This window comes from Gymnoscopelus braueri (genome assembly GCF_963280865.1).
Source record: "Gymnoscopelus braueri genome assembly, chromosome: 17".
Taxonomy (NCBI): domain Eukaryota; kingdom Metazoa; phylum Chordata; class Actinopteri; order Myctophiformes; family Myctophidae; genus Gymnoscopelus; species Gymnoscopelus braueri.
Genome location: NC_137617.1, coordinates 38,849,987 through 38,869,814, shown reverse-complemented (window position 1 = coordinate 38,869,814; position 19,828 = coordinate 38,849,987). Strand labels below are relative to the sequence as shown.

Genomic DNA, 19,828 nt, shown 5'->3' with positions numbered 1-19,828 from the left:
TAATTTAACCCATAAGGGTCCATTTGGTTTCATTTTACACTCTCAAGAGTTAAAGATGAGGGTCCATTTGGTTACCAACTCTCCATCATTTAGCTAGGGACCACCTGCAAACTCCTCAAGGACCACTGGTGGTTCCCGAACCAATGGTTGAGAACCACTGGCGTAGAGGCTCGACAAAGCCGAGTGCACCACAGTGGAATCGAACCCACAACCTCTGCGGTTGGTGGTGGTGGTGGGGCAGGCTACTTGACCACTGTGCCACCCGAGCACCCAGTGATGTGTCATTAAGGAGGTGAGGGTAACGGCTAGCTGATGACAGTCACGGCACGCGCACGGCGTTAAAACTGCAACGGACACTCTCTAGTAGTGGAAACAGCCACTGCAAGGTTTCCACGGCAACCTGGGTATGTTTAACCAATTCCCATCCCTGCGCATGTGGTGAATGTTAAGTGCTTCAAAGAGAAAACAGCCCACGGTATAAAGGAGCTGGAGAGCGAGAGAGAGAGAGGGAGAGAGAGAGGACAGCCCCAACACACAATAATATCCCAACGGCTGGTTAGGCATACATCTTAAGCCATTATGACCGGAAACTCATTTTAGTCATTTTTGTTTCTCTGGCTATTCAAAAACAAGTAGAAAATGTGTGCAAATCTTTGAATATATATATATATATATATATATATATATATATATATATATATATATATATATATATATATATATATATATATATATATATATATAATATTTTTTTAAGCGAACACTTTCTACTCAAATCTTTGCTTCTGCGGGGTCCCTGAAACAAAATATTTTGAGATGGGGGTCCACGGCCAAATACATATCATCCTTGACATGAAAAAGTTTGAGGACCACTAATATTATAGCAAAAAAAATTTTTTTTACTGTTAGGATTTAGAAGACTCATCAGAAGCAAAGAAATGTGTTAAAATGTTCGCTTAAAAAAATATATATTCAAAGACTTAAATTTGTTTTTCACACATTTTCAAAATTAGCTTGTACTGTAGATCTGCTATTTTTGAATAGCCAAATAAATCAAAAAATGACAGAGAGATGAGTTCCCGGTCTTAATGGGTTAAACATGAAATTTTAATTCAAAGAGGCGCTTGCCAAAGCAAAAGCAAATATGATTGCATCCTTCGTTTCCCCCCTCGCACGAGGGTGTTACGTTCAATTTGACCATTCTGTGTACAGTAAATTGGCTTTAATGAGCCGTAGCTCCTGTTCTTCAGATGCAGTGTCAGGTGAAAGAGAGAACATTAATGAGAGGAAGGACTTTGGCGGAGTGGAAGAGAAGAGCGGGGGGGAGTCGGTTCAGTGGGAGGGTTGTACTGCATCGTGTCCTAAATTGACCCAGTTCTGCATTCATTTTACATTACGGTGGCAACAATATTAGCAACATCAAAACAGCAGAATGTCGTCACTGTAGGGCACAAACCTTGTATCTCCATATTTTGTATTTATTTCTATTAAGTCTTCAGGGTTTTTTGGTCAATTAATGCCCAACTTTGTCGTACAGTCCAGTCTACTTTATTTTGTCACGGGCAGGGAGATGGTAGGATGTTTTAGCGCACGCACGCACGCACGCACGCACGCACACACACACACACACACACACACACACACACACACACACACACACACACACACACACACACACACACACACACACACACACACACACACACACACACACACACACACACACACACACACACACACACACACACACACACACACACACACACACACACACACACACACACACACACACACACACACACACACGAGAGAGAGTCAGAGGGCAGTTTGCTCTCTCGTTACAATTTACCTGAGTTCCTTGGGATCAAAGACCAGCTTGACGTCATTGACGATGGTGGGAACGTACTTCAGCGCTGCGCCCTGGACCCAAGACAAGAACAAAAAGGCACCATCAGAAACTGCATTTTCAGATGGAAGCTAATTAGCACAGTCATTAATTAGTACCCAGTAAGCTGTTCTGGAACACTTTGGTCTGCGTCTCAAATAATCGTGTGTCTCGTTACAGGGGAACATAATTAACCGTGTGTGCCCTGCAGTCTGGACTTCCCTTATTGGCCAATTCAGCTAATGAACATTCTGTGGCTCTCGGCGACATGCGTTCTATCTATATAAAGCACATGTCACCTTCTGCAGGCCACAGGCATGACCACTTAAAGGACCCACATTACTTATGTTCTATCAATTACACACCCCATGAAGCCTTGAATTCATGGAGATTGCTTTGTTTTTGTCACAATCCTGAGCCAATCATTTGGTGACCGGGTAATCGGTCAACAGGAGACTCAGCGGAGCCTCCACTGGTCAACAAATTATTGGTTTAGGAAAGGGAAAAAAACAAAGAAATCTCCATCAATTCAAGGCTTCATGAGGTGTGTAATAGATAGAAAATATATATATTTTTTGGGTGAACTACTCCTTTAAACCCTCTATTCTTAGTAAAACGGACCTGAGTTACAACTAATTGTACTTGGACCGTTTATTTTCCGTCTACACCAAATCTCTTTGCCGAAAATAGCCGATCTACAAGCTCAAATTGTAGATCTGCTATTTTTTGGGCTTATGTTCCTCCCATAATAACCCTGCTGGGATTCTTCTGTGTTAAAACAAAAAATCTAAATTATGCCAAAAAAAAATCAAACACTTAAAAAATGGCAGATGTACAAGCTCGCAGCTTGTACATCTGCCATTTTTTAAGTGTTTGATTTTTTTTCTGCTATTCTGAATAGCCAACATTTTGGCCATGTCATAATAGGTTTCATTTTATTTGACCAGGTCGTCACAGTGAGATCAGAGATGTCTTTTTTTGCAAGTGAAACCTGGCCAAAATGGCAAGCGTTAAAAAGACACATACACAAGAATACAACGGAACAAAACAACAACATAAAAAGGCAAATGTTTGCGGTGAGGAGGTTAGATTAGAGGGTTTGGGGGTTTGTTGAGATAGGAAGATGAGGTTAATGAACTAAATATAACACTACTATACAGCACAACATGGACATTCTCCCATCTCGTCCTTTTGCATGCCTATAAATCCAGTAGGTGAACAGTGGACAAACACGAAGATTGGGTGAAAACAGAAGAACATTGGGTGAAAAAGAAGAAATCTAAGCAAATACATACATTCTGAGAAAATACCATATCTGTCTCGTTGCGACAGTGAGCTGGTAGATCAGCAATTTTTTGCTATTAGACCTAGAATGAAGTATATAGCGTTTAAGTAAGTTTTAAATAATTGGCCCCCGAATGAACTAAATTTAATCAGGCTCACGTGGCGGCATGACCAAGTGCTCAGGAAGCTGGCAGGAGGTGCTGGAGAAAAGTTGCCGGGGGGGAACTCAAAGTTGGCTCTTTGAGTTCATCAAAGAGCCAACAGAGGATTCACTTCCTCATGCAAAGGGGAACCTGCAGAATACTCCAGCAAGAAGAGATCACCACCCTCCAAGGTGTTAAAACCATGGGGGTGGAGTGGAAGATGGAGGTGGATCTGGGTAGACAGACGGCTCCAGTTCCCACGGGAAATCTGCAGCACCGCTTTAAGACCAGATGTGGTGCTGTGGTCTGCAGAGAGTGTTGATTTTGTTGACTAAAACTATGACGAAAAATGTTCGTCGACTACCTTTTTTCACTGACGAAAACTAAATAAAAACTAGGCTATGATGACAAAAAAACTAAGACTACTAAATATATTGATATTTTGTCAACAAATAAAACTAGATAACAAATGTTAGTGAGGGACTAGTGGAGAAGAGATCCAGTAGAACTAAAAGACAAGTCATTTTATGTTTGGTTGCGCTCGGGTGTTGCGGACTGAAAATAGCAGATCTACAAGCTCGCAACGTGTCGCCCTGCGACGCGTTGTGAGCTTGTAGATCGGCTATTTTCAGCATGCAACCAAGTGTAAAATCAGCCATTACGACGCCATCATAAGGCCTGACAAAATACATGTTAGTCGACTGAATCAAATGTAGATTTAGTCGACTACAATCTTATGATATTTAGTCAACTAAAACTAGACTAACAGTAAAACATTTCAGATTACTTTTTAAAATATGACTACAACTACATGGATTCAAAAGACTATGACTAAAACTGAAACAAAATTTGCTGTCAAAATCAACACTGGACTCTGCAGCCGTGAGGTCAGCACTGCTGATCGAGCTGACAGTGCCATGGGAGGAGGGACTGGAAGCCGCCTACGAAAGAAAGATGGCAAAATATGCAGGCCTGGTTGAGGAGTGCAGGGAAAGTGGATGGAGTGCGAGGACGTATACCCGGTGGAGGTGTGGGAGCTATAGAGGCTTTGTTGGCCACTCCACGTCACGCCTGCTCAAGGACGTGGGGGCTACGGGGAGCCAGGCTGAGCAAAGCCACCAAAGAACTCTCAGATAGATGTTATTTCAAATCCAACGCTTCACTGCCAATGATCATTGGGTGATGTCAGTGATTACGATAGAGGGCGCTCTTCCGCAACCTGTCTTTTAAACTGCTTACATTCACGATTCCAGCTCACAACTTGTCACGCTGCGAGCTGTGAGCTTATGTATCGGCTATTTTCAGCCAAGATAACAGAAAAGACACTAGTAGGGGACTATAGTGTCCTGAGGGACTCCATATGGGGTTTAAGTGGTTAAAGCGAGCGGGCTGGCCCTCGTGCAAACATCCATGGATCCTGGATCCTCTCCCTCTCTCTCTCTCCATCAAGCCGTGGGTTGACCGTAATGAAGTCATCAGCGGCGCGGCTCCGAGTGGCTGATTACGGAGCCATCCGTTAATAATGGGGAGCGATTATCCGAGCCGACACCTCCCTCTCTGACTGACTGATCTAAATGCCAGCCAAGGTGGGTCGGGGGTGTTTATCCCATTAAAACTGGGAAAGCATCTACGTCATTTTAGATTTGAGCTAAAAAAACATAATTTTATACTTTGGCTATTCAAAAATAGCAGATATACAAACTCATTGTGTGTCACTTAGTGCCGCTGTAGATCGGATATATACGTTGTTGTCGGGTGGAAACCTTGTATGTCCAAAACCTTTCCTTTTTTATTATTATTTGAAAAACGGTTTAAAATAGTGAAAATAGCCGATCTACAAGCGCACAACGCTTGTAGATCGGCTATTTTCACAACTTTTGTGCGACACTCTTGAATGAAAAATTAGGGCTTTAATTTACGAAAACACATACAAATTTGCAACTTGGAGATACGAGGTTTCTGCCCTACAGTGATGATATATATATTATTTTAAAGTGAAACAATTTCAACTAAAATCTCTGCTTCTGGGGGTCCCTGGAACAAAATATTTTGAGATGGAGTCGGCGGCCAAATACATATCATTTTGGGTGGTCCTTGACATGAAAAAGTTTGAGCACCACTGATATATAGCAACATAAGTTTTTTTTCGGAAAACAGGGTTTTTTCTGAAAAAAAGATTTATAAGACATTTTGTAGAATTGAGGCCTTAATGGGTTATGCAGCATCTGTGCATATTAGCAGAGGTGCCAGTCTCTCTTCCATCCATACAGGCTGATTACACTCGCAAAGATGTGGCAACGCAGGGATGTCTGTCGCATGCCGTTCCCTCATTGTTTCTGGTTAAGTTGGTTTTGGGAGGGGTTGCTGGCAGTGGGTGTAAAGTAACATTTATTCAAGTACTCTAGTTAAACTTTTTTTGAATGAATAAAATGAAATTCTGTCCAAAGAGTATGTTAATACAATATATAACTTACACAATTGGGGTGGTTGTATTTTGTCTCCTTGCTCTTCTATTGAGACATTTAGATTGTGTCAAAGCTCACCTAGACATAATCTGACACTGATGGTCAAGATTCAAACAGTTAAAAAATAGCATACGTAGGAGATCTACAAGCTCAACAAGATCTACAAGCTTTCGAGCTTGTGGATAGCATATCCACAAACTTGAAGCTTGTAGATCGTTTAGTGCTTTTGTGTGACGCTGTAGTATGATCCAAGACATTAATTTATGGAAAAAAACAACCACAAAAGTTAGAAAATGGAGATAAGAGGTTTCTGTATTTTTCGAATCACTGGTTGTTGGAAACGTGGAACTGCTTACTGCCAGGATGTGAGTGAAGGCTGTGTTAGCACACGGGGAACATGCCAGCAGCTTTTGTTATGGACTTGGCGTTCGACGAAATGAAACATCACAATGAATGCTGTCAGAGCTCGGGGGCCGACATTTTAATGCATGTGTATAGCGCCAACGCATTTCCTGGACGTCTTTCCACCTGCCTGGCAGCCATTTAAAAATCGGAGCCATGCCACCTGTCTTCATCATTCTGTCTAAACACATACAGCTCAGTTTTTCTCAGCACTTGACTTATTAGCAGGCCTGTCGTAATTATTACATAACTAGCCCATACCCGGTCGACCCAAGACACCAAGACACCAAGACAGACAGACAGACAGAGGTTACTCCAATTATATAGTAGGATATATGGCCTGATCACAGTTATTTGAGACTAGACCTGTGATTTATCTTTTCACTTAAAAAACCTTTCAGGATGACAATTCAGTTCAAGTTCTAGAGACACAATCTCAATATATTTTAAACTATATGATCTCAACCTTGAAAAGGCTTTCCAATGATGTAAACAACCATCAAAAACAAAACTAGCGGCATAGATAGAGGAACAATATTTAAAGGTAGGGTAAGTGATATTTGTTGGTTAAAACAAAAAGTATTTTGTTAAAAGGTTTAAATACTATAATCTGATAGTAATCATTGCTATAGTGTGTTTTTTCAGTAACAGATGTATCCCCGTCTCTCCAGCTCTTTAATAAACAGAAAATACATTTTCCGGTAGGTGTCAAAATCTCAGCCAATCAGGAGAAAGTACAATTTTTTTAGCTTAATTTGTATAGTGTTCCAGTTCCAATTTTGTCTGCTCATTTCTTAGTGTCATCACTTCACTTGCTTAATCTGTATCCTGATTGAGTTCTCTATCCTGGTTGGATAAAATTGGAAATGAAACTGAAACTGAAACGAAAATGCATTTTCTGTTTAATAAAGGGGTGGAGAGACAAGGAGACTCCTGTTACTGAACAAACACTCTATAGCAATGAGTACTATCAGAATATAGAGCTATTTAACACTTATTTTAACCAAAGCAAATCACTTACCCTACCTTTAAGGCCAACAAAAATGAAAAAATGTGTATAAACCTACTTTGTGCAAAAGCATTACGTAATGGTCAAACCCTGAAATAATTTACATATGGCAGTCTTTGGTGTTGGGACAGTGTAGTTTATAGTTGAACATGGAGCAAATAAAAAAACATTGTCATGACAAGTCCTGGTACTGAATGAACAGTTACAATGTCGAAAGGCTCATCTCTCCTTGTTTTAGTTTAAGGAAACCAATGTGTTGCTGATTGGTTGAAATGTTCTCTGATGGTTTAGCCAGAGACCTGTGCTCGTCGGGCAGCGGCCTACTCGGGAATGATGCAAGTGAAACGACGCAAATGCCCCACCCTGTTATGCAATAGCCATTATACCCCTCATAGTACCCGCTGCACATGGATATCTGTCAGTCTGCCTGTGTCCTTGTATGCCCATATATGGAGATATCTACTGAATATATGTTTGTCCTTGTCCCTTTTGTGCGTATATATGGGTATACCCATATACTATGGGCATATGGGGGGGGAATCGGTAACCTCACTCCGTCAAATGGAAGAAGCTTGCGACACACATTTTGTTTCACAGCGTACTTGCATCTGAGACTCCGGGCGCAGAATCGATGACAGACGGAGTTTCATTTTTTCAAGCTACTAGGCAGGTGATTGGATGATCCCGCCCCTAGCAGCCGCTGATTGGTTCGTATGCGCAGTGGTTCGGGCAGCTTTACTCTGTGAGCAATCCCAGACCCTCCTTCCTGAAACCAAATGCAAATGAGATTTCCGGAGGGAGGGGGGTTTACCAGGCTAGGGAATCGGTGGTTCTGGAAAGTCCTTGTACAGTGGTAAACGTCTGGAGAATGTGTGGAGAATGTCTGAAGAGTGCAAACTGACTGTGGAAAGTGGACTGACTGAAGTAATCAAATGGCAGGTGTGGGGAATTGGACAGGTGTGTGGGGATTTGCCGAATTAATCTTAGGCTGCAATAAGCTAGTCGTACTGGGGTCTACACAGTATTGTCAGTAATTTCGCTGTATATTTAAGCTACAGTATTTGTCATATCTGCTCTGGGCAATTTTTCTTTACTAAATGACTAAAAGCCAAACTGAAATGTAATATTGATTTAAATGTTCCAATGTTCAATGACAAAAAACACAAGTAAATCGTTTATCGCAGTTATTTGTATAGGACAATGAATTTGCAGACTAAAATTGCATGATCGTTATAACCCCTGTGGTGTTTTGCTTCATAATCGAACACGATAGCAATCAGCAGTCCTAAATTCTGCCTTTTTCACAACTGTGTTATGCATTTTATGAAAGCCCTCCCTCCCACACACACACAGACAACACGCAGGCAGACCATAGGAGGTTGAACGTGGCATTTCAAAGGCTCTGCTTGATGGCGATTCGAGACTCTCTCAACTATCAAGCGCCTGCGGTTATAAATACCCACCCACCCTCTGGTAAACAGCCGAGTGCATCTGTTGCACCTTAAAAAAAAAAAGCCAGACACACACAGTCTTATGTTCTCTTGCTTTCTCAAAAAACTAAATGCCACCTGTTAGACTGTGCTGTGCGAAGTCAAGCTACAGTAGATCTCCAAAGAGTTGTTGTTTTTCTGAGTGAGACAAACACTATCACCACTGATGTGTGGCTCACTGTCCCCGAGGTTTGAACGTGACTTTGAGTGTGCGCGTGCATGTGTGTGAATGTGTGTGTGTGTGTGTGTGTGTGTGTGTGTGTGTGTGTGTGTGTGCGCGTGCGTGCGTGCGTACATTTTTATAAGAGCAGAATGTTTGCAATTATGTGGAGTTATGTGTGGATGTGTGACACACACACATATGTGTGTGTGTGTGTGTGTGTGTGTGTGTGTGTGTGTGTGTGTGTGTGTGTGTGTGTGTGTGTGTGTGTGTGTGTGTGTGTGTGTGTGTGTGTGTGTGTGTGTGTTTCATCGGTCTGGTATGTGTCCAAATGCAAGAATCCAGGTGTGCAAGTATCTGCAGCATGCGTGTATATGTCCGTATGCTTGTGTTTATGTGTCCGTACGCACATGTATGTGTGCCTAAGCGTGTATGTATCCATATGTGTGTAAATGTGTGTGCATGTGCACGCTGTACAGATGTTCAGTAGGATAAAGTCTGGAGGTGTGACAGGAAGTGCTTATCGGTATGTGTGTGTGTGTGTGTGTGTGTGTGTGTGTGTGTGTGTGTGTGTGTGTCTATGCATAAATCAAAGTGTGCACGTATCTGCATGCGTGTTTATGTGGCCGAAGCAGGTGTACTGTATGTGCATCCGTGCGTGTGTGTGTGTGTGTGTGTGTGTGTGTGTGTGTGTGTGTGTGTGTGTGTGTATCCGTATGTTTATGTACAGCATGTGTCCATAAGCGTGTACGTATCCTCACGTGTGTGCCCATGTGTGCGTGTGTGCGTGCACGCTGTCCAGATGTTCAGTCGGATAAAGTCTGGAGGTGTGACAGAGAGTGCTTATTAACTTCCAGCTGTCACAGTGCTTCAGCACAATCCTGCTTTACCCCCCCCCCCCAACCCCCCCTCCACCCCCGCCCTCCCCACCCAAAAGCCTGTTCCTCAAGATCAATTTTTAATTTAGTGACAGTAAAGCTTAATATCTAACCCAATTACACAGCATCTGACTCCTAATTGACTCCGGGGCATCTCCTACGGCTGAGCGTGCAGCGTGTGTCTGGGTTACTAGACGCCCAGGTGCTGCTCTGCGTGCGCTGCAATGTGCTACGTGATTAGGGCTACAACTATCGATTATGTTCTTACCAAAAATGTTCTCAAAATGTACTTGAGTAAAAATACAAAAGTATTCAAATGTACTTAAAGTACCAAAAGTAAAATTACTCATTATGCAGAATATCCCATTCCACAAGTTTTCAAATGTATGATAAACTTTTGAAAATAGCCGATCTACAAGCTCACCATGCGTCGCATCTCGACACATTGTGAGCTTGTAGATCGGCTATATTCAAATGGCAAATGTATATAGGGCTGAAGTGGTTGTGTAATAATAATCAAAATCTACAGGACTAAGTAACTATTAACTAAAGTTTTTAAATAAATGTAGTGGACTAAAAGTATAATATTTGCCTCTGAGATGCAGTGGAGTACAAGTAATTGAAATTTCCAAAGTATTGGAAATTGGAAATACTCAAGTAAAGTACAAATACCTCAACATTTTACTTAAGTACAGTACTTAAGTAAATGTACTTAGTTACTTCACACCACTGAAAACGGGTTCATTAGAGGTACAATGTTTCGGTCACTTGGACCTTCATCAGGTTGCGGTATCGCCTATATCAGGGGTGCCCAAAAGGTAGATTGCGATCGAAAAGTAGATCACAAAAGGCTGTGCACTCGCAGGTAGACCATCTGCCAAATCACAAAACTCATCCTGTTGTCATCTGCCACTTGAATTAAGGTGACTTTAAAAAACGCCCTGTCAGGACTTCAAGTTTCAAGGGTGTTGCACACAAACTTCAGTAGCATTAGAAAGTTACACAAAATGTGTGGCAAAGAAACCGAAAACCTAACACTCACACAGAATGGGAGGAAGACTTATTTGTTCAATATATCCCATTCCAAGTGTGTGTGCCTTATTATGTAACGCCATTGTCACTATTCCAAACAGGAAGGAAAAGTGGAGAGACAATTTAGCAATGTTTAACAACCCCCACGGGTACATTTTTTCCAAGTATTTTCAGCAATGGGATATATATATATATATTTTTTTAAATATATTTTTTGGTTGGCAGATCTTGTTGAGTAGTTCTCAAGTGGGCATCCCTGGCCTATATTGATAAAACGTCGTACATCACCCGAGCTCTGTGTGTGTGTGTGTGTGTGTGTGTGTGTGTGTGTGTGTGTGTGTGTGTGTGTGGGTGTGAGCGTGTTAATTTATGATGGCAACACAACAGGGTGTTGTTGGGGGATGATGGAGGCTAAAAGGTCAAAGCGGGGAGCAAGGTGAGGAGGAGGTGGTCACACAAATACCTTGAGGAGCAGCTAAAGAAGAGAAGGTTGGAGGAGACCGGGTCAGAGAGGTCACAGTCAAGGTCAGAATGAAACGCAGAGAAAGAAGAGAGAAAACACATACACAGGCAAGGGAAATAAACACAGACCACAGTCAAGGTCAGAAAGAAACACAGCGAGAGAAGAAAGAACACACACACACACACACACACACACACACACACACACACACACACACACACACACACACACACACACACACACACACACACACACACACACACACACACACACACACACACACACACACACACACACACACACACACACACACACACAGGAAATAAACAAAGACCGAACTGTTTGATTACATAGGCGTAAAAGTGCAGTACGTGATTTTCTTTTGTTAATAGTGTTAAATATTTCTATATTCTGATAGTAATCATTGCTATATAACAGCGCCTAAAAATGATTAAATAAATACATTATGCTGTGATTGGCCAGTGAATGAAGAGCTAGAACATATTGTAGGATCGATCCATTCAGAAAGAAACATTAAATATGTTCTTTGTCTGCGCAACCTCAGCGGCAGACTATGGATTCCGCACAGTAAAGATTACCTTGTTCAAGAGGCTGGCTAATTGTTTAAGATGTGTTAATTTATTTATTTAGTGGTTGTTCGTGTGTTCTGATCAGGACATGTGGATGCAAAGACAATAGAGGTGAATACGAGGACGGTTGTGCTTTGTACAGGAAGAGGGAAATATTATACCCGAACGGAAGTGGGGTAACCAACAATGACATACACACAGACTCACTTTCACAACATACAATACACAAATACTGTACACACATAATACTGTCCAAATAAGACAGCATGCTATCCTCAAGTCATACCCATACAGCACAAGAGGGAGAGAGAGAGAGAGAGAGAGAGAGAGGGAAACAATATTATACCTATATACCTATTGTTGATGTGGGGTGGGAACCTTGCATTTCCAAAATAAATAACTTTTCAGGATATGGATTGGATTCATTGCAGTTATTATTTAGTCACATGAAAAAAAGCTCACATGTTGTAGATTTGTAAGATTACTTTTTTCACTGCTTTTGCCTGACACACTTTGTACGACAAAGTAGGGAATTCATTCACAAACATAAACAAAAAGTTGAATTTATGGAGGTTCAAGGTTTCTGCCCGACGGCGACAAAATATATATAAATAATATCTGTGTGTATGTGAACTATATTTTTTATTTTATTTTTTGCTGCAGGCGTAATAAAGTATGTTCATTGAATAGTAAGTGGTGCAGATGTTGTCCAGGGGTTAGAGGGTGAGACAGCCTTACCTTCACCATGCCGGTGTTCTCTGCGCTGCTGTTCATCATGTCGTTGAAGGACGTGAAGAGGTCCCTCAGGGACTCCATGAATTCGTCCTCACCTTTGTTCTCATACAGTCTAAGGAGGAGAGCAGCATGGTTAAGTTTCAAATACACACAAAGCTCATTCATTTTGTTCTCTTGGCCACTGCAGGTGCACTGCAGCTATAGGCACAGTACATGTATTTGAACCCATTGGTCCCAGGAGGGGGTCCCCAGCTAAATTAGTTAATATAGTGTCACAATCTTAACCATATCTTATAGTTTGGCTATTAAAAAATAGCAGATATACAAGCTCATAGCGCGGCACCGAGCTTGTAGATCTGCTATTTTATAAAAATCATGAAAACTTTTTAAGGCGAACATTTGTAACTCAAATCTTTGCTTCTGGGGGTCTCTGGAGCAAAATATTTTGAGATGGGGGTCCATGGCCATACCCTTTTGGGGGTCCTTGATATGAAAAAGTTTGAGAACCACTGTTTTAACCCATTAACACCTTTACCGCCGGGCCCGTAGTTCTACGGGCCGTTAAATCCAACGGTTAAGCGCCGAGCCCGTAGTCCTACGGGCTGCGGTCTTTTCGCGCATGCGCGGTCCGGGTGCACTTTCGGAATTTTTTTGATCCACTTCCGTTTCCGGTTTGATGACAGGAAATAGAATTATTTGGGATCCGGTTTCGACGATCACGCCCGCTCCCATTCTACAGACGAAACTGAAACTCAATTCTCTTCCTGTAGTTTTTTCTCCTCGCATTTCACTGTTTAACGTAATCCGCTCTAACTACAGTCATGGAAGTCCGTTTGACATGCGGTCTTCACTGGGAGATACAGGGAGATCACGCGGATGTAAACAGACCGTTCACGGCTCAATCTTAAGGATTTTAACAAGATCTATGGCGACATGAAAAAAACAAAAAAACAACAAAAACACCTTGGCAGGTGAGTACATTATTATGAGATTAACCTCTGGCGGTGGATGTGTTAAGACCTGAGGCCGATTCTATGAATGCCTTTTAAATCAGCATGTTCTCACACTTTCAAGATTTCCAGATTTAGAACTGATTGACCAATAAAACATTGCACCACACTCTGTGTGCAAGGACCTGAAGCTTTGAGTTTTACTGCTGTTTACAGTAGACCAGCAGTCAAGGATATCCGGTGTGTCGTTTTGTTTTTGTTTCATTTTTATGTGAGCGTTGACCCCCCTCCCATCCCACACACACACACAAGATTTCCCCCCAGAAATAAATAACGGTTTGATGCATTTCTCTCTTTCTCTCTCTCTGTGACTTCCCTCTCTTCAATTCATTAAAAGGCGTCTGTGAGGGAACGAACGGGGCCCGGGTGCGTTGTCAATGCAGAAATACGACACCGGATCAAAACGACATACATCATCGCTCGCTGCCAGCCAGATTAGCATTTAAAACAACGAGACAAGACCCCAGAGCACCTGCCTGCTGTCAACGAGAAACACAAAAATATGGGGGAGAAAGAAACATGAATAATCTACGTAAACGAGCTCTCTTGAAATGCCAGCAGGGAGAGAAGAGAGAGATGGGAGATCTAAGGGGTGCCATGTCTTTCTGTTCCTGTCTGCCTGTCTGTCTGATACTTTTACTTAAGTAAAAGTATCAATACAACAATGTCAAAAAGATTCTGCTACAAGGATAAGTCCTGTATTAAAAGTTTTACTGGAGTAATAGTACAACAGTATTGACATCAAAATGTACTTAAAGTACCAAAAGTAAAACTATTCATATACGTAAATGTTTCACAGATATATTAATTTGTTTGGAAAATAGAAGATCTACAACTCACACAGATATTGCGACGTGTTGTGAGCTTGTACATCGGCTGTTTGTTGAATAGCCCGAAATGTACAGAATAGGATGTAATACAAATCTGTTAAGTTACTAGTAACTCGAGTTTTCAAATACTTGGAGTGGAGTGAAAAGTACACGATTTTCCTCTGACATGTACGCCGAAGATTTGGCAGCCCCCCTAGTAACTCTGAGGACCGCCTAGTGGTCCCGGACCCCCTGTTGAAGACCCCTGGATCAGATTATTAATTGATTATTTTATTAAACTATTGATGATTTGGTATAATCGATGAAATCACTTTGTTCGATCAACTGTCGCAGTCTTACAAAATAATGTGTCTCAAGAAAAAAATAAAATGCATGCACGCACGCGCGCGCACACACACACACACCCACACCCACACACACACACACACACACACACACACACACACACACACAATATAAACCCTCCATCTCAGTATCAGTGGGATAAATGGCTATTGATGGGGAACCCACACAGGCCTGTGCTGGAGGGATATGAGGCAGAGAGCACTCAGCAGTGATAGCCTGCGTGTGTGTGTGTGCGTCTGCGTGTGCGTGTGTGTGTGTGTGTGTGTGTGTGTGTGTGTGTGTGTGTTTAGTCTGCTCCCTCCGCATCACATTTCATTGACTTCCCTCACAGGGGGAGAGAGAGAGAGAGAGAGAGAGAGAGAGAGAGAGAGAGAGAGAGAGGCAGGTGTAGCGTTAGCCTGCTGCTATCTCTCCCACAGGGCTGCTGGTATTACATGGACCGTACGCTTCGTCACTGTTGAGGGCTTACAGAAATCACTACGTTTGATGCCTCCCCTCTCTCAGGGAGGTTGTTGTTGCCACAAACAACAATTACTCTCTCTCGGCGGTGTAAAAGTAACTAAGTACATGTACTCAAGTACTGTGCTTTAGTGCAATTTTGAGGAATTATTTTTTACTTTAGTGGAGTATTTCCAATTATCAGTACTTTTACTTACTACTCCAGTACATGTCAGAGGCAAATATGACATGCCAAGTTGACTCAAAGGCAACTTTTCAATATAAAAGACTTTTAGATTGAGTGTGGGGGGGGGGGGGGGGGAGTGACACGACCCCACACTGGCAGGGGCCCCGCTGTGCTTGTCGGGCAATCAAAGAAAGTGCCATCAAGGAGGATTTTTAAAACACAGTTACTGTAGCAGGTTCACTTAAAGGTTAAGATATGAGTGAGAGTGAGTGAGAGTGAGAGTGAAAGTGAGAGAGTGAGAGAGAGAGAGAGAGAGAGAGAGAGAGAGAGAGAGAGAGAGAGAGAGAGAGAGAAAAAACACGTTTCCCAAGGTGGACCAACCGGGGGGTTAAAAGAGAGAAGACAGAGTGGTGGTCTTAGTCGTGAAGTAGAGGACGTCGTGTCCTCTAGACTCGCGGTGCAAAAAGCCAATCAAACTCTGCACACTCAATAAGACCATATATCAGTTCCCCCCCGCCCACCTCAAACACACCTCCACGCAACATTATCACCCATTTAACCCATTAAGACCTGAGAGGCCGATTCAGAAAAATGCCTACTACTGTAAATCCTAACAGTTTTATATAACATGTTGCTATATATCAATGGTTCTCAAACTTTATCATGACAAGGACCCCCAAAATTATATGTATTTGGCCCACCCATCTCAGAATATTTTGTTCCAGGGACCCCCCAGGAGCAAAGATTTGAGTTACAAATGTTTGCTTTAAAAAATATATATATATTCAAAGATGTGCACTCAAAAATAGCAGATATACTGTACAAGCTCATAGAGCGGCATTCGGTGCCGCGCTATGAGCTTGTATATCTGCTATTTTGGAATAGCCAAAGGATTCTAAAATGACACAGATGCGTTTAAAAAAATATTTATTTAAATAATTATGAACACTTTTGAATTGTATTTAAAGATTTGCACAAATGTTCAAAAATAGCAGATCGACAAGCTCATAGCGCGGCACTCGGTGACGCGCTAGGAGCTTGTATATCTGCTAGAAGAATCGTGACACACACACACTCATATTATAATAGCTAAAATCTAACATGACACAGATGCTTTCCCGGTTTTAAAGGGTTAACATCCCCCCGGCTAATTATAAGAACATCCAGTCAAATTACCTTATCACACAGAGCCCCTTAACCTCCACCTAATCCCACTAAGTAATGGCCTGTTACATAATAAATAAACGCCTTGGCAAGGCAATGTAGGGATTGAATGATAAACCTACAGACCCCTAGACACCACTAGTGATATTTATTAATATTTATAAGGAACAAGGACGGAGATTAAACTAAGGATCCCGGATGCTGTCCGAGGTGCTGAGTGTTAATATTTGCTACGTTTCCTCCGTGCGTGTGTGTGCGTGCGTGTGTGTGTGTGTGTGAGAGAGAGAGAGAGAGAGAGTAAGAGAGTTACACATACTGGTTGAAGAGGACCCTGGAGCGAACGATGAACTTGAAGATGTACTCCAGAGCCTTCATAGCCTTCAACAGCTGCTCGGTCAGCTTCTCTGCGCTCTCCACGTAGTTCTTCAGAACCGTGGTCAGCTTCCTGTAGAAACACACACACACACACACACACACACACACACACACACACAGTACAAAGACAGGCCTTCAGATCATCATCGAATCACCTAATAATGCCATCCTCCTTGTTTCTTCCTCAGTGCGTGTTTTACAGCGTGCCTCCTAGGACAGAAGGAGGACCCCAGGAAGAATAGCCATGCTTATTAGGCAAGTGCTAATGGGGATCCGTAATAAAATAAAGTAAAGTGAAACAGGTTTGAGCCATCTAGAAGAGGGTCTGTGAGTCTGTGTTGTGTGTGAGTCTGGGGCTAATCTCGCAATCAAACCATTATTCTTTATTTCTCATGCACTCTGCCATAGCAGCTCAGTGGCCTTGTGTTTAGAGTGTCCGCCCTGAGATTGGGAGGTCGGGATTGGGACCCAATTCCTCCCTTCTTGGCACTCAGCATCAAGTGTTGGATTGGGGAGTATAAGTCCCTGTGACATAGCGTCATATCCAGGGGGTGTACTTGTACATCAAGCTGCCTCACGCTACAGAAACAGGAGATAGGCTCCTGCCCCTATGGGCCACATGGCTCGACAAGGCTTACTTACTTACTCTCTCTGCCATAAGGCCAAGGAAGTGACTCTCCAACACATAAGCAGCTCCTATACATGAAAGCGCTCGGGTGTTGCGCTCTGAAAATAGCAGATCTGCAAGCTCACAACGCCTCACGCAGCGACGCGTTATGAGCTTGTAGATCTGCTATTTTCAGCACGCAACCAAGTGTAAAGTCAGCCATTGCGACGCCATCTAGGCACCGCCACAATACACTTTAGTCGACTAAATCAACTGTAGATTTAGTCGACTATAATATTATGATATTTAGTCGACTAAAACTAGACAAAAACAAACATTTCAGATGACTAAAATATGACTAAAAATAAATTGAATTTTATTCAAAATCAATACTAATATATAGGAATATATGAGGAATCATTCAATTCTAAAGGTTCCCAACCCTAGTTAAGATGTGGAATCATGTGAAACAAACTGCTCAGTTTTACAGTACAGCCCTGCTCATGTGAATGGGGCCATCATGTGCTCTCTGACGGTGCGTTTTAACAGCGGGCGATCAGGATGGTATTTTCCGGAAGTGCATTATATGTCTATGAGAGCCGGCAACTACTGGCGATAGGGCGAAGTGGGCGGGGGGGGGTCGATGAAAGATGGATTTTCTTTATCTTTTGGACGATGTCGCCAGGCAATCGCCCGAGAGTCGCCCGCTGTTAAAACGTACTGTGAGTTAGCTTCCTCTAGATGGCACACAGTAGAGCTGCTGTGCCCCTAGTGGCAATAATGTGGGTCAAAAATGGACCGTTTATGCAAATTCTACAAATTGTATGCAAATTAAAAGGGGGCAAAAACTAGCTTACCCAATACCAGCCAGACCCCATGAGTGATATGTGTGCCAAGTTCGGAGGCAGTTGGACTATACTGGTCTGCTGTGGGACCTCGGCCACACAAACAAACACACACACTCTCTCTAATTATATAATACGATTATTTCTTTGTAGGCATTCGACCCGGGCTGAAAGCCCAAATATTGAGATGACATCAAAGCACTGACGTCATAGGTGACTGAAATCACAGATCCACATGGTCGCCACATCATTATCAGACTCCATCTCAAGCTTTTTAGGCCGCGACCCCCCAAAATAATCCTATTTGAACTGGGGACCCCCCAGAGCAGATCTACAAGCTCTCAACGCATCGCATTGTGAGCGTGTAGATCGGCTATTTTCATTTTTTTTGCCACTTTCTTATATTATTTGACAAGTTGGCCAATGTTTGATAATATAGTTTGTTGATTCATTTGGATGCAGTAATGGTCTTTTTTTATTTTTTTGAGGTATTAAAAAGGTCTTAAAAGTCCCTAAAAATCCCCCTGGGGGTCCCGACCCATAGGTTGAGAACCACTGTTTTTAGACGGTTATACTCACGTGTACGCCAGTGTTGCGCTGAAATGCTTCCGAATGTAGGTTTCCAGAACGGGGTTAAAGTGCTGGAACTTCCTGTCAGCGATGAGCCCAATTATGAACACCTGTTGGAAGTGGAAAAAGAGGAATTCATTAAATATGTAAGGCGAGCGTTTCATGTGCGAGGGCTGGAACACAGGCCTGTCTCATTCAATATGCTCAAAGGGAAAAAAGAGAAAATTTTTAACAAGATTGCAAATAAGCCAAAAGTTCCTTTTCTTCAAATGTTCCCTAGCCGGCAGATATAATCTAGGACAGTGAGTCTCAACCTGCGGGCCGGGGACCACTGGTGGACCATGAGATTTTTTGGTTTGTTTTTAAGTCGCAAATTAGTTTAATTAATAGGAGCTTGAAGTATACTATGTCATTTCCATTGATCCATGCAGGAACACAACCGATTGATTGATCATTAAAATTAACATTGCTTCCATAAATGCACGCGGACCACCCATCTGACCACGTAACTCATTCAGTGCCAATAACGTGTAAACAAGTCCTTTTTTTCCAAAGCCCAGAGTGCCAATGACTTGTAACATGTAAAAAACGTGTTTGTGCTAGATGGCGCTGTTCGCCAACCTATGAGTGAATCTTAGGACTTCTGGAGAAGAGTAGATCCGGAAATAATGTGATCAGAACAAACTCAGCCCTGTCTGATCTGATGTTAAAGGATTTTGAAAAATACATTTTTCTCTGCTTTCTTGTTTTTTTCTGCGTTTTTGGCGAGAACAAGCTATGTTCAACAGCCAATAACTAAATAACGGAGGGTTGCGGTGACACCCCCCGATGGAAGCAGAGACACTCCTTCATCTTTTGCAACATTCGGTGTGTCCTGGAACAAAATATTCTGTGGCTCTTGAAAGGTTAGTAAAAAATGTT

At 42.3% G+C, this 19,828-nt stretch overlaps 1 protein-coding gene across 2 annotated transcripts in view; it reads right to left on the bottom strand.

Annotated features, from left to right (window-relative positions):
* Positions 1–19,828, bottom strand: part of dock1 (dedicator of cytokinesis 1) — a 455,553-nt gene that overhangs the window by 323,076 nt on the left and 112,649 nt on the right. For both annotated transcript variants that reach the window (XR_013934788.1, XM_080454394.1), the window contains exons 21-24: positions 18,917–19,017; positions 16,827–16,955; positions 12,540–12,648; positions 1,850–1,920 (exon numbers count right to left, since the gene is read on the bottom strand). Coding sequence is in view for 1 of the 2 variants with exons in the window: in XM_080454394.1 (XP_080310520.1) it covers positions 1,850–1,920; positions 12,540–12,648; positions 16,827–16,955; positions 18,917–19,017 (410 nt within the window). In the remaining variant the exon portion in view is untranslated. The remainder of the gene's footprint in view (positions 1–1,849; positions 1,921–12,539; positions 12,649–16,826; positions 16,956–18,916; positions 19,018–19,828) is intronic.